The 18,358-nt window shown below is 44.6% G+C and overlaps 1 protein-coding gene across 4 annotated transcripts in view; it reads right to left on the reverse strand.

Moving 5' to 3' along the window:
• LOC106589476 (integrin, beta 4) overlaps positions 1-17,367 on the reverse strand; it is a 28,468-nt gene extending 11,101 nt beyond the window's left edge. Inside the window, exons 1-25 of one of the 4 annotated variants that reach the window (XM_045710105.1) lie at positions 17,099-17,364; positions 14,976-15,063; positions 10,577-10,662; positions 10,266-10,348; positions 10,081-10,176; positions 9,611-9,815; positions 9,412-9,508; positions 9,056-9,227; positions 8,509-8,772; positions 8,170-8,259; positions 7,911-8,033; positions 7,046-7,213; positions 6,879-6,955; positions 5,685-5,890; positions 5,303-5,406; positions 3,378-3,732; positions 2,874-2,980; positions 2,737-2,770; positions 2,407-2,601; positions 2,115-2,218; positions 1,941-1,999; positions 1,643-1,815; positions 1,358-1,537; positions 1,003-1,151; positions 689-896 (exon numbers count right to left, since the gene is read on the reverse strand). In XM_045710105.1, the coding sequence (XP_045566061.1) occupies positions 689-896; positions 1,003-1,151; positions 1,358-1,537; positions 1,643-1,815; positions 1,941-1,999; positions 2,115-2,218; positions 2,407-2,601; positions 2,737-2,770; positions 2,874-2,980; positions 3,378-3,732; positions 5,303-5,406; positions 5,685-5,890; positions 6,879-6,955; positions 7,046-7,213; positions 7,911-8,033; positions 8,170-8,259; positions 8,509-8,772; positions 9,056-9,227; positions 9,412-9,508; positions 9,611-9,815; positions 10,081-10,176; positions 10,266-10,348; positions 10,577-10,655 (3,328 nt within the window). In that variant the 5' untranslated portion in view covers positions 10,656-10,662; positions 14,976-15,063; positions 17,099-17,364. Of the gene's footprint in view, positions 1-688; positions 897-1,002; positions 1,152-1,357; positions 1,538-1,642; positions 1,816-1,940; positions 2,000-2,114; positions 2,219-2,406; positions 2,602-2,736; positions 2,771-2,873; positions 2,981-3,377; positions 3,733-5,302; positions 5,407-5,684; positions 5,891-6,878; positions 6,956-7,045; positions 7,214-7,910; positions 8,034-8,169; positions 8,260-8,508; positions 8,773-9,055; positions 9,228-9,411; positions 9,509-9,610; positions 9,816-10,080; positions 10,177-10,265; positions 10,349-10,576; positions 10,663-14,360; positions 14,811-14,975; positions 15,064-17,098 lie in introns of those variants that run through there. The other 3 variants (XM_014179506.2, XM_014179508.2, XM_014179507.2) reach the window with 3 other exon arrangements.
• Positions 17,368-18,358: the final 991 nt, after the last annotated feature.

Genomic DNA, 18,358 nt, shown 5'->3' on the forward strand with positions numbered 1-18,358 from the left:
GGTCAGTGATAGTGACAGTAGTATATAACCTCACCTGGTTGGTCAGTGATAGTGACAGTAGTATATAACCTCTCACCTGGTTGGTCAGTGATAGTGACAGTAGTATATAACCTCTCACCTGGTTGGTCAGTGATAGTGACAGTAGTATATAACCTCTCACCTGATTGGTCAGTGATAGTGACAGTAGTATATAACCTCTCACCTGGTTGGTCAGTGATAGTGACAGTAGTATATAACCTCTCACCTGATTGGTCAGTGATAGTGACAGTAGTATATAACCTCGCTCCTGGTTGGTCAGTGATAGTGACAGTAGTATATAACCTCGCTCCTGGTTGGTCAGTGATGGTGACAGTAGTATATAACCTCACCTGGTTGGTCAGTGACAGTAGTATATAACCTCGCTCCTGGTTGGTCAGTGATAGTGATAGTAGTATATAACCTCGCTCCTGGTTGGTCAGTGATGGTGACAGTAGTATATAACCTCGCTCCTGGTTGGTCAGTGATGGTGACAGTAGTATATAACCTCTCACCTGATTAGTCAGTGATAGTAGTATATAACCTCGCTCCTGGTTGGTCAGTGATAGTGACAGTAGTATATAACCTCACCTGGTTGGTCAGTGATGGTGACAGTAGTATATAACCTCGCTCCTGGTTGGTCAGTGATAGTGACAGTAGTATATAACCTCACCTGGTTGGTCAGTGATGGTGACGGTGGTTCTGGGGTAGCGTCCCAGCTTGGCTCCCTGTCTTGGGTTAGTGAGGTCCATGACAAATTGTTTGACCTGTGTGTCCTTCAGCAGACCGTCTCCCTCTCCCAGCTCCAATAGACGCACAGGGACAGTCTTCTGGGTCTCCCCTGGCCCGTAGGACAGTTCCCCATCCACTGTCACATAGTCCTGGCGAGAGAGGGAAGAGTAGTTAGGATTGGAAAAATAAACAGTCACTTAGACTATTGCTGTCTTTTAGTGTGTGTGTGTGTGCGCACGCGTGCGTGCGTGCTACCTTCTTGTCCTTGGCGGTGAGATCTCGGGTGCGGTAGGTGACTTGTGTGTGTCCGTCCTCTATGATCTCTCTGCTAATGGGGATGTTAGCCACTCCGTCCTGTCGGCTGTAGGTGTAGGAAGGCTGAAGGAACGTCATAATACTCTTGGCTGGAGAGGAGAGGAAAGACACACACAATTATGAGCTAAATAAGGTCAGGGGAAGGGAAGTACACAAAAGAAAAGAGAAATATACACATTCACTGGAAATAAATAGTAAGAAAGTGTTTTGTAATGCTATATGGTTTTGAATAATCATGTGTGTGTAAGAGTATGGAGGTCAGGGGTTAGATAAGGCTCCTCTGATTGGCTCTCACCGTGTTCTTTGATGATGGTGATGTTGACGAAGCGTTTCCCTATCTCAGCGATGCCCAGAGGAACGTCCAACGCCTCCACCTGCAGCTGCTTCTTATCATCATCATCTTCCTTGATGAAGAGCGGCACGCGCACATCCACCATCTCCACCCCCTCCTGGAACTCCACGGCGCCAGCCGCCTCTGCAGAGAGAAGAGAGAGAGAGATAGAGGGAGAGAGAGCGAGATGGAGAGACATTTAATAAACTCCCAACACACAGACACACAGACATACACACAAACACACACCTTTGTCTGTGGCCACTGTGTAGTAGCCCGGCACCACTTTGAGGTCTTGGAAGTTTCCAGACTGGACGTTTTTCTCAGTCAATTTGACGATGTCGGGGTAGCTGGAGCGAGGAGCGGACACGACTGTGTCGACAATTGTGTGGTCTTTTCTTTTACCAGCATTTCTCTGTAATCTGAAACACAACCAGAATATCAGTAATGATATGAGAAAATACGATTTAGACAACATGCACAAAAGTGATTCACATTGTAATAAATTCAAGAAGGATTGGAAGTTATCCTGAAATAAGTGACTCACCTAAATTTGGTCTTCTGGACCCTCTGGGCTCCAGGAACATGCTTGTACACTTCATTCAGCTAAACAGAGAAGACACAGATAAAGTATACACACGCAATCCACTGTCACAAGGATGGTCATACAATACTGCATATATACACCCAGCTTTGCTCACACTCACACAAACACACTCACGTTGTCATCAACCTCCCTGCGTAGCATCTCCGTGTCTCTGGCGTCGGGGTGAGACAGACTTTCTGTGAACAACCTGTTCAGACGCAGGGACAGAGGGAACTGGACTATAGAGAGTAGGAGGAGTGGAAGGGCAGGAGGAGGAGAGGCAAATTAGGAAGAGTAGAAGAGGGGAAGAGGAGGTGGATTAGGGTTCAGGTTTCATCACTCAGAATCATGATCATGTAAACCAGGAAGTTCTAGTGATAACTCCAACCAATGGGAGAGATGGAATTCGGGAACACTTCACACTCACTGGTCTCTTTGGGGTTGGGCTGGACCTGCGCCAGCGGGTGATTGGGCAATCGGTGCACATTGTCGGTGATCTTCCAGCGAACCACGTCGGTGCTCTTAGGCGGGCCGGTCCTCACTAGGGGCGTGTCCAGGTGGTCAGAGGTGAGCAGGGATTGGCGGAGCATGTACTGGTCCTCCTTAAAGCCAACCATACGGCCTACAGACACACATAGGAAAACACATGTTCAATCACACGTTATAATACTGCCTGGAAACACGGTGCAGATCTAGTAATATACGCACAGAAGGATATTAAAAGGTTCATAAAAGTGATATGGCTTGAGTAACTCACCTCTTCCACAGCATGGCAGTAGAGCAAGACATGCCTGAGAGAGAAAGAGAATGAGGGAGGGAGGCAAAGAGGGATTATTTCCTTCAGAGTATGGCAAGGCCATGGTTGGTTGTGTTATGGTTGTGACTGGACAGTACCTTGCAGCAGGCGCAGTACTTCCAGCAGCAGAGCAGCAGTAGACCCAGCAGTAACATGAGGAACATGATGAGAGGGATCAGCCACAGGAAGCCAGCAGGGGGACAGTCTAAGAGGACAGACGACAACATCAACAATAACATCAGCATCACAACCAGGGTGCAAGTCACAAAGATGCTGAGCACTTCCAGAACAAACCAGGGAACGCCCATAGTTGTATTAGCGTCATATAAACAAAGGTATAAAGATTATAATAATTAGGTGGGTGCCTATATTTGTCCTTGTGTGAATTGTGTGACTTGGAAATGTTTTTTGTTGTTGTTGCATATCCCACTCTCCCTGAGACACCCTCAGAGTGTGGGGTAGCCATTTTCTGCCATTATCAACAGCGACCCTGGGCACATCAAAAAGAAAATGTTTAACCTTGTTGACCTTTCGGTTACTGGGCCAACACTCCAACCGCTAGGCTACCTGTCACCCATATATGAACGTTGGTCATGCCTCACCTTTCTTTTTGAGCACCTGGACCTCCAGTTCCTTGTCAGCCTGATCCTCTGGGTAGTCCACGGTGTAGTGGTACGTACAGTCGTCATCCTCGTCACGGAAACTACACGCCTCAATCACCTCTTTATTTTCCTTGAGCTCGTCCACCATGACCACTTTGAACTTGCACTGGTCACACTGGCTGCTGTCCTTTTTCTCTCCTGTCTTCCAGGCCTGACACTGAACACAGCTCCTCTTGTCCTCACACATCCCCAGCTGGGCCTGGAAGTTAGCCTCACAGGTGGGGGTCATGGCCAGGCCAGAGTCCTGGCACTCACAACGACCGCACTTACACACGCCACGCCCGTTACAGACACCCTGGGGGGGGGGGGTTAGATCATTCATGAAAAATATTGTAGCAATCTGGAGGGAGGGAGGGAGGGAGAGTTCACAAAATAGGACAAACACCCAATTGAGACTCCACATGCAGAATTTTACTAAAATATACTTTGTGTACAACGCAAACCCCCAAACAATCCACGCAGAGCAGAAACAGGACTATACCCTCTAGAAAAGAGCTGTTTAATTCTACAACCACCTAAAATGAAGTGATGCCCACACATTCCTCCACGAAACCCTAACCTACAGAGAAATTAACCTATAGAAGTCCCCTCAGCCAGCTGGTTCTAGGGCTCTGTTCACAGACAGACCCCACAGAGCCCCAGGCCAGCAATACAAAAAGAGAACTATTTGACACACTGGAAAGAATCAACCAAAAAACTGAGCAAATTGGAATGCTATCTGGCCCTAAACAGAGAGTACACAGAGTCAGAATACCTGACCACTTTGACTGACCCAAAATGAAGAAAATCCTTGACTATGAACAGACTCAGTTGAGTATAGCCTTATTATTGAGAGAGGTCGCCATAGTCAGAGCTGAGCTACACTTCTTCCTAACCTCCTGACAAATGTAGGACTACATTAGAGACAAATATTTCCCACAGATCATACAGCCACAAAGAATTTGAAAACAAATCCAACATTGCTAAACTATCTGTTAGGCAAAATACCACAATATGCAATCACAACAGCAAGATTTGTGGCCAGTTTCCATGAGAAAATATTTGTAAAAACCGCCAATATTTGTATGTTTATTTATCTTTCCCCACTATTCGTTCCACAATTATTTGCACCTTGCTAAAACACTGTACATAGCTGATAATATAACACTTGAAATGTCTTCATCTTTTTGAAACTTTGTTGAGTGCAATGTTTACTATTCATTTCTAATAGTTTTTTGTTAATGTTGTTTTGTGTCTTCTCACTTTTGTTTATTGTTTTTCACTTGCTTTGGCAATGTTAACATGTGATTCCCATGCCAATAAAGCCCCTTTGAAATGAATTGAGAGAGAGAAACAGAGACAAAGAGAGAGAAAGAGAAAAACAGATAAAGAGGGAGAGAAACAGAGACAAAGAGAGAGAGCGAGAGAGAGAAACAGAGACAAAGAGAGAGAAAGAGAAACAGATCAAAAGAGGGAGAGAGAGAAACAGAGACAAAGAGAGAGAGAGCAAGAGAGAAACAGAGACAAAGAGAGAGAGAGAGAAACAGAGACACAGAGAGAACGAAACAGAGAGAGAGAGAGAGAGAGAGAGAGAGAGAGAGAGAGAGAGAGAGAGAGAGAGAGAGAGAAAGAGACAAAGAGAGAGAGAGAGAGAGAGAGAGAGAGAGAGAGAAAGAGACAAAGAGAGAGAAAGAGAGAGAGAAACAGAGACGAGAGAGAGAAACAGAGACAGAGAGAGAGAGAGAGAGAGAGAGAGAGAGAGAGAAACAGAGGCAGAGAGAGAGAGAGAGAGAGAGAGAGAGAGAGAGAGAGAGAGAGAGAGAGAGAGAGAGAGAGAGAAACAGAGGCAAAGAGACAAAGAGAGAGAGAGATGATGTAGCGCTCACCCCTTTAGTGTCCAGACAGGTCTGGTTGCTCATGGGACACTCACAGGCCGGTCCCTCCCAGCCCTCTGCACACGCACACTGGCCCATGAAGCAACGACCACGGTCTAACACACACACACACACACACACACACACACACACACACACACACACACACACACACAGAGACACAGAAATGGTTAGAATCTACTTCAAGTGCTTCACTCTCTCACGCACTCTCACAAAGATTCAGATTTTATGGAGTTTAGGGAACACAAACTGTATGACAAAGATGTACACGTCTTATGACAGCCCCATTGTCTCCCGACAGACAGCGTTATTCTAACGCAACGCGGTGCCACAAGCTCGGTATCTGAGGCGATGAAGACGGCCGCACACTCACCGTTGCAGAGGAAGCCTCCGTATCGTTGACACTGGGACTTGTCAAACTGACAGAGGGGTCCCTCGTACTGGTCGGTGTTGTAACACACACACGTTCCACACAGGCAATCTCCTCGGCCAGAACACGGCTCCCCCACGTCAGGGCCCAGACAGGAACTACCTGCGACCGGCGACGCACTGGTTGAGCAGTTACAGAACGGACCCAGCCTGGGGACACACACCACGGGAGGAAAGATGGTCTTCTATGATCATGTTCTTTCTTCTGTCCAAGTGTAATTGATTCCTAATTGGCATATATCACTCCTCAGCTCTCCAACATAATACTGTAACTGATGTGTGGTGAGCGTTCTGCCGTGCATCACCCTAGGGTGCTATACATCAGCGGTGGTAGGAGTGAGTTTCCCACCTTATAATGTAATATTGCTTTTAGCACTGGAAAAGCACTATCAATTATTATTATATCCTCCTGAGACCCAGCACCTCATTTTTACCCTCTCTCGTGGGCATCAGTTCTCGGTCCGTATCTCTGAGGCCACACAAGCCACTGTATTAAGTCATGTTGACCCATTGAGAGGACATTCTGGGCTTTTCAACTCACAGGTGTGGGGGGTGTGACCTTGACAACGTTAGGACATTTTATGGAAATTTGAAAAGAAGTGTGCGTGTGTAATTACTAATTATAATTTTTGTGAAGTTTGATATTGAAATTGTTTCCAGTAAGTGAATATCTCAGGAGTAATCGAGGGAGTTGTCAGGACTGTGTACTTTTTCCCCACACGAAATAAGAGCTAAATAAAATAAAATCCAGGAATGTCCTCCGTAGTGGACACCCAGATGTCACAGCTGTTTTTCACCTACTGTACCCATTCACTGTAATGTTCATTTATTCATATTTAGGTCTAAATGACCACTGCAGAGGACAATTTTTCACTTCTTTCACCTCAAACACGTCTGTAAAAAAAATCGAAGCTATAAAAACAAAGAGAGTCGCACACTTCATATGTATAACCTCCCAATAATTTAACAAATCTAACAAATCGCCCCCCCCCCATTTTTTCTTCTAATTACTGGGAGGTTATACATACGGAGTGTGCGACTCTCTTTGTTTTTATAGCTTCGATTTTCTACATAACATAAGATCTCAGGAGGATATAGCACATGAGAGAGAAAGTACATTCAGTTCTGTTTGTCTCACCAGCCAACGTAGCACCGGCACTTCCCACAGACCAGGTCCCCGTGGCCCGTACACCGCGCTGCATTTTCAGTGGGAGTCTTTAGGAAGCGGAGAGAGAAAGCAGACCGTTAGAAACCAAAACCCGTGTGTGTTTCTTTGTGCTCATATGTGTCTGTCTGTCTTCATACCTTCTCACAGTCGCAGGTTTTACAGAGCACTTCGGCGTTGATGTTTAGAGCTGTGCTGAAGGTTGTTGGTTTGACTCTCATCTTCCCCTTTTTGTCACCCTGCTCCAGACTACACACATGTTGCTCCCCAACCATCTCACTGGCCTTGACACGCACCTTAAACTTCCCCTGGAAAACACAGAATGGGTTAGTGTGTGTGTGTGTGTAAATGATTTATATATACACAATAGATGACTGACAGGGGGTGCTGTTTTGAAGCCACCGCGACTCCATCTTGGCACCCACACCATTGTAAAAATATTTTGGAAGCTAAAGAAATGCATTTATTAATGTCTACATTTTGTTTTAGCCATATTTATCCTATTAAAGACACCTAAATGCATACTTTTGAATTATATTATATGAGCTAAACCCCCCAAAATAAAAGGAAAAATAAATAAAAACATTTCCTTAAAGTATAATATGTTGAAAGTTTTAATGTTACTGTCCCCACTACAACCAAAAATACTAAAATACATTTTGGTATTGAAACATGTAATTGAAATACTGATGAATTCCATTCATTCCTATGGGGGACTGCTTCTTCTGGGGAGTACCAATATGGCTGACCAGTGGCTTAAAGTCTCTCATTGGCCAGTACATAGGATCAGCAATACAGGGTTTGTATACAAAGATTGTCATAATTTTAACATGCTAGCTGTGTGTGTGTGTGTGTGTGTGTGTGTGTGTGTGTGTGTGTGTGTGTGTGTGTGTGTGTGTGTGTGTGTGTGTGTGTGTGTGTGTGTGTGTGTGTGTGTGTGTGTGTGTGTATGTATGTATGTATGTATGTATGTATGTATGTATGTGACATCTAAGTGTTTCTTACTATTTGTCCAGGCTTGACTTTGAATGTTCCAGCCTGCGCAACACTGCCACTGTATGATAGGACCTGAGCTTCTATAGCTTTAGGCTTGTCCTCAGCACGGATACTGATCTTAGAACGGATATTCTGAGAAGACAGACAGAGAGCATTATTAGGACATCTGGCAATGCCTTACGTAATAGCCCTTAGGGATGCATAAAGTAGAATCAAATTGAATTAATGTGTTCAATTTGCCACACCTGTAAAACAAGCCCATTCTTACCTCAAAGGCTTTCTCCAGGATATTGAGGATGTTAGCAGAGTCTTCCTGTAGCAGACCCAACTCAGCGATGGGGAAATACTCATAAAGCTTCTACACAGGGAGAACCCACAAAACATGAATAAGATATGTTTTATCTGCAATGCTAACGATGAGTTAAGAGGTATTTCAGGCCTCCCAGAGCAGACAGTGGCTAAACTCAGTGGCCAAACCCCCATTACAGTAAGTATGATTGACTGGTGATGGTGAAAATAGGCATGATGCTGTGTTTGTAGGGTTAGAGTAAGGTTCAGGTTCAGGGTCAGGGATAGTAAGGTAAGTAGTAACTCTTTTAGTTCTTACCTGATAATAGGTAAAGGAGTGGTTTGTGATGGCGAAGATGGGGATAATGTTGTGTTTGCCCAGCAGGCGGACCAGGGTGGGCACAGAGGGGTAGTCCTGCCTGGTGTCCTCTGTGTATTTCCCATTGGGGTCCAGGTGGCACTGCTCGTCGTTGCGTGGCATGATGCCCGCCAGCACGTTGGCACCGTCCGCCTCGTAGTGGAAGGCCGACTCGGTGGAGAAGACCAGGAGGTGGGTGGCATGGCTACGCCAGCCGATCTTTTCCTGGAGGGGAGGAAGAGGAAAGAGACAGAAAGAAAGAGGGCGAGAGATACAGTTGGAAAAAAGGGGAGAAGGAGAAGAAAAGGGTTAAGGAGAGAGTTCTATACATGTGTAAGGAGGCTCTTAAAGAGTCACGCAGCGGTGCACTACAGTTAACCAATCAAACAGCAAGCTTCAACTAATTAAACATCCCAGACAGTACAGCAAAGATGGTCGCCTGTGTCACCTAACCACAAAACATTGAATGGTAATATCCGTCTTAGTAAATCTAACTCTATTGTCCTACCCCGCAGACTGCAGCCTGCAGAATGGCGTCAAAGCCCCCCTCTGGAGCGTCCAGGTTCCCTGAGATCCTCTCCTTCTGCAGTTTCTCGGTGAAGGACCGCAGGTCAGAGGTCAGAGTGATCACATGACGGAACGAGAAGGGAGGGTCGCTGTTGGGCCAAGGCTTGGCAAGTCTGGAGAGAGGGAGGGAGGGAGGAGGGGGTTGGGAGCAAAATAGAGAGAAGGAAGGGCCATGAGTATGAGTATAAATGCAGATATTTTCGTACCATAGTAATGTTTACTTTTGGGTCTATGTGTGTATCTGTATCTGGATGTGTGTCTGTGTAGAGATGATCAAAATAGTTTTAAAGTTCTTACTTGGATGGTCTCATGTCTGTCTGGGGTTCCACCACTTTGTCCACAAACTTGCCGAAACCGATGGTGTAATCATCAGATAGCTTACCTACCAACGCAGCTGTATGGGGAACAGAACATATCAGTACCACAGACTACTCCAGTACTCCAACACTGCAGTCAATGATGTAACAATCAGACTCATCGTTCACCTGGAACTTACCCAGCTCAGCACCCATTCTCTTGAGGTTGTCCAGATCGTCCTCCATGGAGTTGGAGAAGTCCATAAGAATGTAGAGGTCCAGAGGTCCTTTAGCTGGTTCAAACACCTCCATCTCTATCTCCCTCTCCTCCCCTGGCAGCAGAGTCATAGACATCTCCTGAGGAGCTACCTGGGACTGCTTCAACAACATGTCGATCTGCTCGTTCTGTAGCGGGAAGGAGGGAGGGAGGGAGGAGTGTGTCATATCATGTATGTAACACGGAGGACAAAGAGAAGTGTCTCCAACCTCCGCAAAAAGCACACCTTGCTTGTGAGCACACCTTGCTTGTGAGCACACCTTGCACATTCATCGTTCGGCTGCAGACTGTTCTGTATTACAGTATTACCGAGGTAGCCAGATGAACAGTCTAATGAATACCTGTGAATTCACGCATCCATGTAGTAAGGATTAGTGTCATTATGATACTTACTCTCTCCATCGACATACTGCTTTTGGCTGTCACCGCGCTTTTACAGCCGTGGTTTATGATGTTCTCATGAAGGTCGCAGCGGGGTCCATCAAAGATCTGTATGCAAACACAAACATGGGTCACACTAAATATTTGTGGCGGGTAAGCGGCGTCTGTGGGCAACTTGAGTAGTAGTTTCTTCTCACCTCATCTGGACAGTAGGCACAGCCCTTCCCTGACTGAATACATTCTGAACAGGTGCTAGCCCTCGTAGCCAGACAGTGATTCACTATTGGGCAGAGAAGCATAGCAGAAATATCTGTGTTAGCATTTAGCATCAGTAGAATTCCAATGAAAAATATTATTTGATTTTCAGTAAAGATGATTCAACCTATTGCTCAACTGCATAAACAAGATGGGGTCTATCGGCATATTAAAATATTCAAAGAAAGAGTCAATACTGTAGTAATACGAGACATACAGTAACAATCACTTGATTCATGAAAATAATTCTCACCTTTTTCAGCGTAGCAACTGGCTGTGAGGACAGAAAGAAGTACAACCCCCACCATGAGATTTAATGTCCATCTCCCCATCTCCCTCCTGCAACACACACACACACACACACACAGCTTATGACCTTTCAACTTTCCCCACGGGCTAGACTACACTGATCTGGTGAGGTAGGAGTACTGCAGGTTAAAGTTGCTACTTGACACTGATGGAAGGTCAGTTTTGCGTTTTCACTCCTTTGGAGAGGTTAAGGTGATCCTAGATATGTGCCTAAAGCAACTTCTACTTGGAAAGGTCAGGTAAGAGTATCATCAAGTTGACTCAAAGAGCGTCATCATTTAAAGAAAGTTGACTTTCAGCCTCCAGTATTGCCTCCTGTGTTGCATTATCTGCCTCCTGTATCGCATATTCCTCCAGTGACCTCAGTATCTGGTTATTCCTCTACAGAAATATTATGGTGTAACCCAAACCATCTGGCCCTGGTTGGCTCAGGTCTCTCTGTGGGCTTACCGCAGACCGTACACTTCTACAGAACAGAGAGACACTGTGAACCATCCACACATTCAGAGAAGGATCTGTGCTCAGCCGATCTGCATGTTCAACTAGGTCCAAAGAAATATCTCTACTGTCAAAAAACTTCTACACTGAACACTCCTTAAAGGGAAAATCCACTCAAAAACTATATTTGGTATTGTTTCCATTAGTCCACTACTGATACAGTCCAACATATTTTGACATGTCAGCAGTCAAGTTTTCAAGATATTGGACTTTCAAGAAGCAAAGTGTCACTGTCCACTTCATAAAACATTTTTGGACTGTATAAACAGTGGACTAATGAAAAAAAAACTAAAATATGGATTATCCCTTTAATAAGCAGATGTAACTTCGAACGAAAAACCATCCCTAGCACATCAAACAGACGGAAACTAAAGGCAATTTCACCCTCTATCCAGACAGAGCCAGCTATATCCTGCCATACCCTGACTGCAGCGCACGAATCCCTTTTATGTTATCCATATGCCAAACTAAAGACAGATCCTCCACAGCCAAACTTCAGACAGACCAGAGGAGTGGGAGAATCAGCTTGTAAAAACGAGTTGGGGCATGCATGGTGAAACGAATTGCATTGGGGAAGCGCTGAAGTGTAACTGTGTGAGATATTTCAGGGGAATGTTCTTCCAGACAGCGAGAGAGACATTGTTTGATGTAAACGTTGTGTGAAAGGAGCTGTAGTCTTATACAGTAGTAGATAGCAATCAATGACATGGGAAACCACACACATTTTCTCCACAGGGAATCTTACATTTGAAGTGAATGCTGACAGAATGTGCTAGTAATTGAATAAGAGGAGAAAGAGGGTTTTATGATCCAACCCCCCCCCCACCCCACCCCACCACCACCACACTATTTTGACGATTGACTCACCGAACAGGAATTTCACCCCTAGGCGAGAAACTGACCCAACCATCACAAAAACAGAGCAGAAAAACACAGGAACTGGCACTTACTGTAGTGTAGCACCTTATCGTGAACTTGAGCTGCCTACAGGTGTGTGTGTATGCACGTGCATGTGTGTGTGGGTTTCTGGTATTACCGGTCACATTTATCACTGACCAGGTTGAGTAGGCTAAGAGAGAAAAACAGGACCAATGATATCTTCACTGTGAGAAGGAATGTAAGGTACCTAAAGATCGTCTGTTAACTAGTGTTAAACACAGCCATATCAAAGAAGAAGAATGTCTAAAGTTGAAGAGACTTTCTCATGGAGACAGTTAAAATGCTAAGAGTTTGAGGGAAAAAACAATATAGTTCTGCTTGAATTTACCTTGGTCTAAATGAAAAAACATAAGGGCCTCCTGAGTGGAATAGTGGTCTAAGGCACTGCATCACAGTGCTTGAGGTGTCACTACAGAGCCAGGTTCAATCCCAGGCTGTGTCACAACCGGCTGTGACAGGGAGTCTCACAGGGCAGCGCACAATTGGCCCAACGTCTTGAGGGCTTGGCTGGCTGGGGGGGCTTTACTTGGCTCATTGCGCTCTAGCGACTCATTGTGGCGGGCCAGGTGCCTGCAGGCTGACTTCGGTCGTCAGTTGAACTGTGTTCCCTCCGACACATTGGTGCGGGTGTTAAGGAGCACGGATTGGCGGGTCATGTTTTGGAGGACGGCATGACTCGACCTTCACATCTCCTGAGCCCGTTGGAGAGTTGTAACGATGAGACAAGATTGAAAAAAGGGGGTTAAAAATGGACAAATATATGGACCCCAGAAAGTTGTGACTGTAACAGTTAATAGGTATCCAAATAAACAATAGTACCACTGGGTGAAAATGGTTGAATCAATGTTGTTTCCACATAATTTCAACTAAAATATTTTATGTGATGACGTTGAATAAACATGGAAAACTGATTCGATTTGCAAAAAATAATCAACGTAAGGGATTTCAACTTTGAACCTAAATCCAATGATATGTTGAAATGTTTTGTTGATTTCATGTTAGTTGACAATTCAACCAAATGTAAATGAAAAACTCTACGTTAAAATGACATCCGTGCCCAGTGGGAGATGTATAAAAAGACAGATTCAGAATGTAAAGACCGAAAGAGGGAGAAAGACAGGGAAAAAGATACAAGAAAAGACACGAATCATTGCTAGCTCAGTAGTTGTTTTAAATAACATGCCTGGCGGCCAGGTGAACATTCCAACAAAGGGAGGGGACCTAAACCGTTATGACATCATTAGGGAGCGTCACGTCGGTCAGTGACAGGGAGCACAGCCAGGGCCTTACATGAGACAGCTAGGTAAATCAACCCTCAACTACACACCTGGAGCACTCAGTCAGCCCCGTATAAACACAGTTACTAAATTACCACACCATCAATCCATCTAAGCCAGGTAAATACATCTGACCAGGTAAATACATGTAGGAACAGCTATCTGAGAGTGCAAGAGTGGAGAGATGTCCAGGACCTTTTCTCGGTCTGTGGTTTTTCATTCTGCTGCAATCAGAACGAGAGTCCCTTGTGGTCTGCACTGTCACAATGCACACTGTAATTTCCCTGTAAATCTAGTTGGGTCTATGTGACCAGAAAGGGAGCGGTACTCAATAGTAGTTGGTGGGAAAAAAAAACACATTCTGCAAGAAGAAGAATGTTGTTAGGCAACAACATTTCTTACAAACTATTCACAAATATGGTCTGATTGCAATAAAATATATGAAATGCTTTTTGTATCCCTTCGAATCAGCAATTTATAAATCCTTATCTCTAAGGGCAGGTGGATACCTGCAAAAACAGCCTCTATTGTGAGTTCATTTCATCTGCAAAACTGAATTCTTATTACATAACTGTCTTCACTTCTGTCCCATTTTGGTCTAAATATGGTTAATTATAGAGGAATGGCATGCAGAAAAATATCAGAGGGATAACAACAAAACACCTGGTAAGAAGTAGAGCTACAGACGCCAACTCTAACTTACTTTCGTGATCCTTGATTTGAGTAACATACACTCTAATAAAAAAACACAGGTCGTAGACATTGTAAAGTGATATGCTTTAACTATCTTATAATGCACAGTCCTCTGCATGCTTGCTGCCTCGTGGCCAGGACATCCATGCCCCATAAGAATATTTCTATAGGACTCTAATAAGGATAAATAAAAAATAAATATAATAAAACGACTTTTGTAATACTCAAGTAGATAACTATAAGTAGTGGTAGATCCGTGAAAACAATGGGCGCAATTATTGAGTTTATACCATTGTTAAAGAGATTACTGATCAAACAAACCTCTTATGTCTGCCTTGCCCAATCCAAGTCCAAAAGTCTAACCAAAAAAATAAGGAAAAGCTTAATCCCCTTTTCTTTAACTCCCCACTCTTCTGTAAAGTTAGTATCCACCTGCGTCTGGGGGGGGGGAAACCTTCTTTACGAGCCTTCAAGTCCAAGTTCCACGTTTCCAGGGATCTCTAATGCAAGTGCACTGGGGAGAAACACACTTCTACTTTCCCCCTCTCTCTCTCTCTCTCTCTTTCTTTCTTTCTTCCTTCCTTCCTTCTCTGCTCCGTCAAATATTGACTCCTATCCCCTTGAACCTGGAGGCGAGGCGCCCGTGATTGTCACAGTCTTGAAATGAGAGAGAGAGACAAGGGAGAGTGAGAGCCACCGAGTGTGTTTGTGTGAGCATGTGAGTGTAAAAATATGTGTGCTGAGATTTGATCCCTCCTCTAACTTGCACCCACTCACACTCTCTCCCTGTCTCAAGCTCAGGTAAGTAGCTAACAGTATAGATAACTCCCTTCCTCTCCCCCTATAGGTCACCTGGCGTTTTTACTTTCAAAGCTCCACACCTCTAAATGTGTCAGGCCCCCCTCCCTGCTACATTCCTTACAAGGCTGGGCTCACCTGTGTGGGCTTGAGCCTGGCGAAGCTGGCCCCTCCCTCTGTGGCCCAATCTCATGGGAGTGGCAGAGAACAGAACACTGTCTGGAGGCTACGGGAAACAGTCACAGTCAAAAGTACACAAAGAGCTGGAGTGCAGTACTGGACTTGCACATACCTCTGTGTGTGTGTGTGTGTGTGTGTGTGTGTGTGCAAATATACAAACTCACTTTAATTAGTGACATGATATCACACAGCACAAGAACATTTATTGAACTTGAAACACACACACACACACACACACACACACACACACACACACACACACACACACACACACACACACACACACACACACACACACACACACACACTCCTAAACTGTGCGTGCAGCTGGAGTAAATGAGGTGGAAAAGCAGGCAGTGCAGTAATGTGCATTCCTGGGCACAGAGACCAGTGAGAAGAGGGGGAGCAGAGGGCACCAGACCCAGTCACCATGCCCACCTGGCACACTGCCCTCTCTCTGGGGCTAACCTCTGACTGTGTGTGTGTTTGTGTGTGTGTGTTAAAGAAGAGTTGCATGCACTTTCATGCACCGTGAAATATAGTATATGTACATCTGACCACATTATAGTATTTTACTGCCGTCAGCTCTATTGAAAGAGATAAAGACATGACCTCTGTGCTGTATCTGTTACTGTTCACCTTGGAGGGGATATGAGCTCTGCCCTGACCAGACCACAGACCACAGACCAGCTGTTACAGGTTACACAGCTCCTGTGGCTTGACCTGCTCTTACTGGACAAACCACTGTCCAGTGTCCACACCTAGCCCATGAGACGCAGCTCAAAACCAAGGCAGTAGATCTATGGGGTCTTAAGACTCAGGAGACCGAGACTCTCTGATCCACAGAGGACTGAAAACACATCAAACAGGCTTATTCAGCAATTAGAGAGAACAGGCACTGCATCTCATAGAGTACTCAGACTCCTGTCTGGCATACTATGACTCATAGGTGATAAAACAGCCCTTTCCACCACAATGGACTGTTTGGAAACGGCATCATTAAAACAGAACCCAGCCGTGCTCATATAAACAAAGTTAGGATTTAACAATGGTTTAGTCCTCTCCAGAGGAATAGAAATGTTGCAAAACACCACTCCCTTCTTCCCTCCTTCTCTCCTTAGTTTTTGGCAATGTTGCCAATACAAACATCACTTTGCCTTAGTTTTTGATTGAGGGAGTTATAGGGTGTTGTTTTCCTACAACTTTTTAATTTGTGCAAGGGTTCTAGCGTCAGCAACGGTAGGAGAGGAGGGTGTCCTTAATCTTGAACAATGCTTCAATATTACCGGTAAGACGTTCATATGAAAAGGTTTACTACAGTCCAGTATACATGTGTAAGTACTTATTGTGCCTATTATTGCAGTATACCTGTTACTTTCAGGTGTTGTACAAACCATCTTGACGTGAATATTCGACCAACTATCGCAATGCTCTGACACATACATAGAAACTTCAAAGGAGACCTACTGGATGCCTGCAGGAAAGCCAGCCCATGGCAGGCTAGTGTGGCGGTAACAGGGAACTTGATAAAAGGATGTTGGTTTTGTGACACACCCTTACACTCTTCTCAGATAGGGCATAGCTGCCAGGCAACCCAGTAACCTCTAACCTCTAAGAGTTTTTGTTTTTTTAACAACTTTATAAAAGCATGATATTGAATGCTCAATGAACAACATAAAAAAGCAATACAAGTTGTAATATATAGGCCTGCTAGACTAATTGTATGCCAGATTTCTCAGAGAGATGTCTAACAAACACTCATGTGCTTTAAAGCTGCTTCTAAACGTTATGCGGCATCCGGATTCTGACTGTGCCCTGTTTGTTGAAATGACCGCTGCGGGTGGCGCTCCCAATGCCAAACATTTAGACATGCCAAAAGCACAGTGGAAGAAAGAAAAAAAGAAAAATTACTCTCCCGCAATGTCGGGGGCGATGACATTCTGTAAATAAATATTTGACACTTCAGTAGCATAACTGTAGGCTAGTGGGCCCTTCGTTGTCGACAATTAGGTGCTTTTTGAATAGTGCAAATTGATAATAGAATTTGACATAATCAAACACAGATTTAAACAGATACTCACGTTTGTTCCACTCTAAAAATGTTAGGCTGCACAACTTTGTTTGTTACCGATAAACACAACTTGTTCTTTACCGATGGCAGGTGGTATAGGCGCCCACGGGATGCGCGTGAATCATGATATTGACTGGCTTCGACGACATTTAGCCTACCATAGCCTATTTTACACTAATCCAGTCAAAATGTCATTGCGTACAAAATGTCCAAGTTTAGAGCTTTTTTTGGGAGTCCCCCCAATACTGTCCCCAACTCCAACTCTCGCGCTCTGGGAAACCCACTGTCTAGTGCCAACCTCGGATTTCCATGACAAAGGCGCCCGTTCTTAGATCATTGCACTTGCTCAATAGTCTTTGTGTGGAACTTTTTTCAATAAAACGGGTACAAAGACTGCCAATGCAACATTTGGCCTGTTTCTCGGAGGAGTGGAACACCCATTCTTGAAGCTATAGGCCCAGGCTAAATAAGTGCTTGGTGTTTCAGTGCATTTTGTCCAAACATGGACTGAAAATATCTTAGACCAGTAGCTAGCCTGTTATGTAGGATATCTAGCTTTAAAAAAGGCTGTCTTACCTTCACCAAATTTGGCGAGGATAATGTTTTAGACAATTCGACTTGTTATTCACTGAATACATTGTGAGTCAACCTTGTGTCAGTGCACCGGATGACAGGTCTTATTTTTGAGGCAATGTTAAGGCCGGGTCAGCACTTAGCTGTACTTTGGGTGCGTCTCGTGACTCACCTGTGTGCAGAAACACACACAGTTCCAAGGACAGGTCCAGCTCAGCCAAAAGTGTGTGTGGGTGCGCGCGTGGTACAGACGCATTTCAGCACACTGCCAACAACAGAGGGTAGGAGGGAGGGAGAGAGGAAGAGAACCCCCCCACAAATAACAATACTGATAACAGAGAGCGGTGATTGAGAGGGGATGAGAAAGAGAAAAGTAGTAGAAACTGTTTTTGCACAAGCAGAATAAAGTTGAATGATATATTGAAACTCATACTGTTTATTTTTATTTTTTTTACTTCTGTTCCTAGTTCTCCAGACTCCACTCTCATCTGGTTTTAGTGTTCAGGAGCATCTTGGGAAGCCGAGCTAGTGATGGGATGCTAACCAGGAGTGCTTGCCAGTGGCTCTGAACAACGTCTGTCATGACAGACATCTTCAATATTCATAGCTGACATTCCCGATAGACATATTAATATCTGGGCAGTGAAAGAGCTGAAAAACACAGGAACCTCAGTCAATATAGACGGGTGGGTTGTTT

This window comes from Salmo salar, chromosome ssa28 (genome assembly GCF_905237065.1).
Source record: "Salmo salar chromosome ssa28, Ssal_v3.1, whole genome shotgun sequence".
Taxonomy (NCBI): domain Eukaryota; kingdom Metazoa; phylum Chordata; class Actinopteri; order Salmoniformes; family Salmonidae; genus Salmo; species Salmo salar.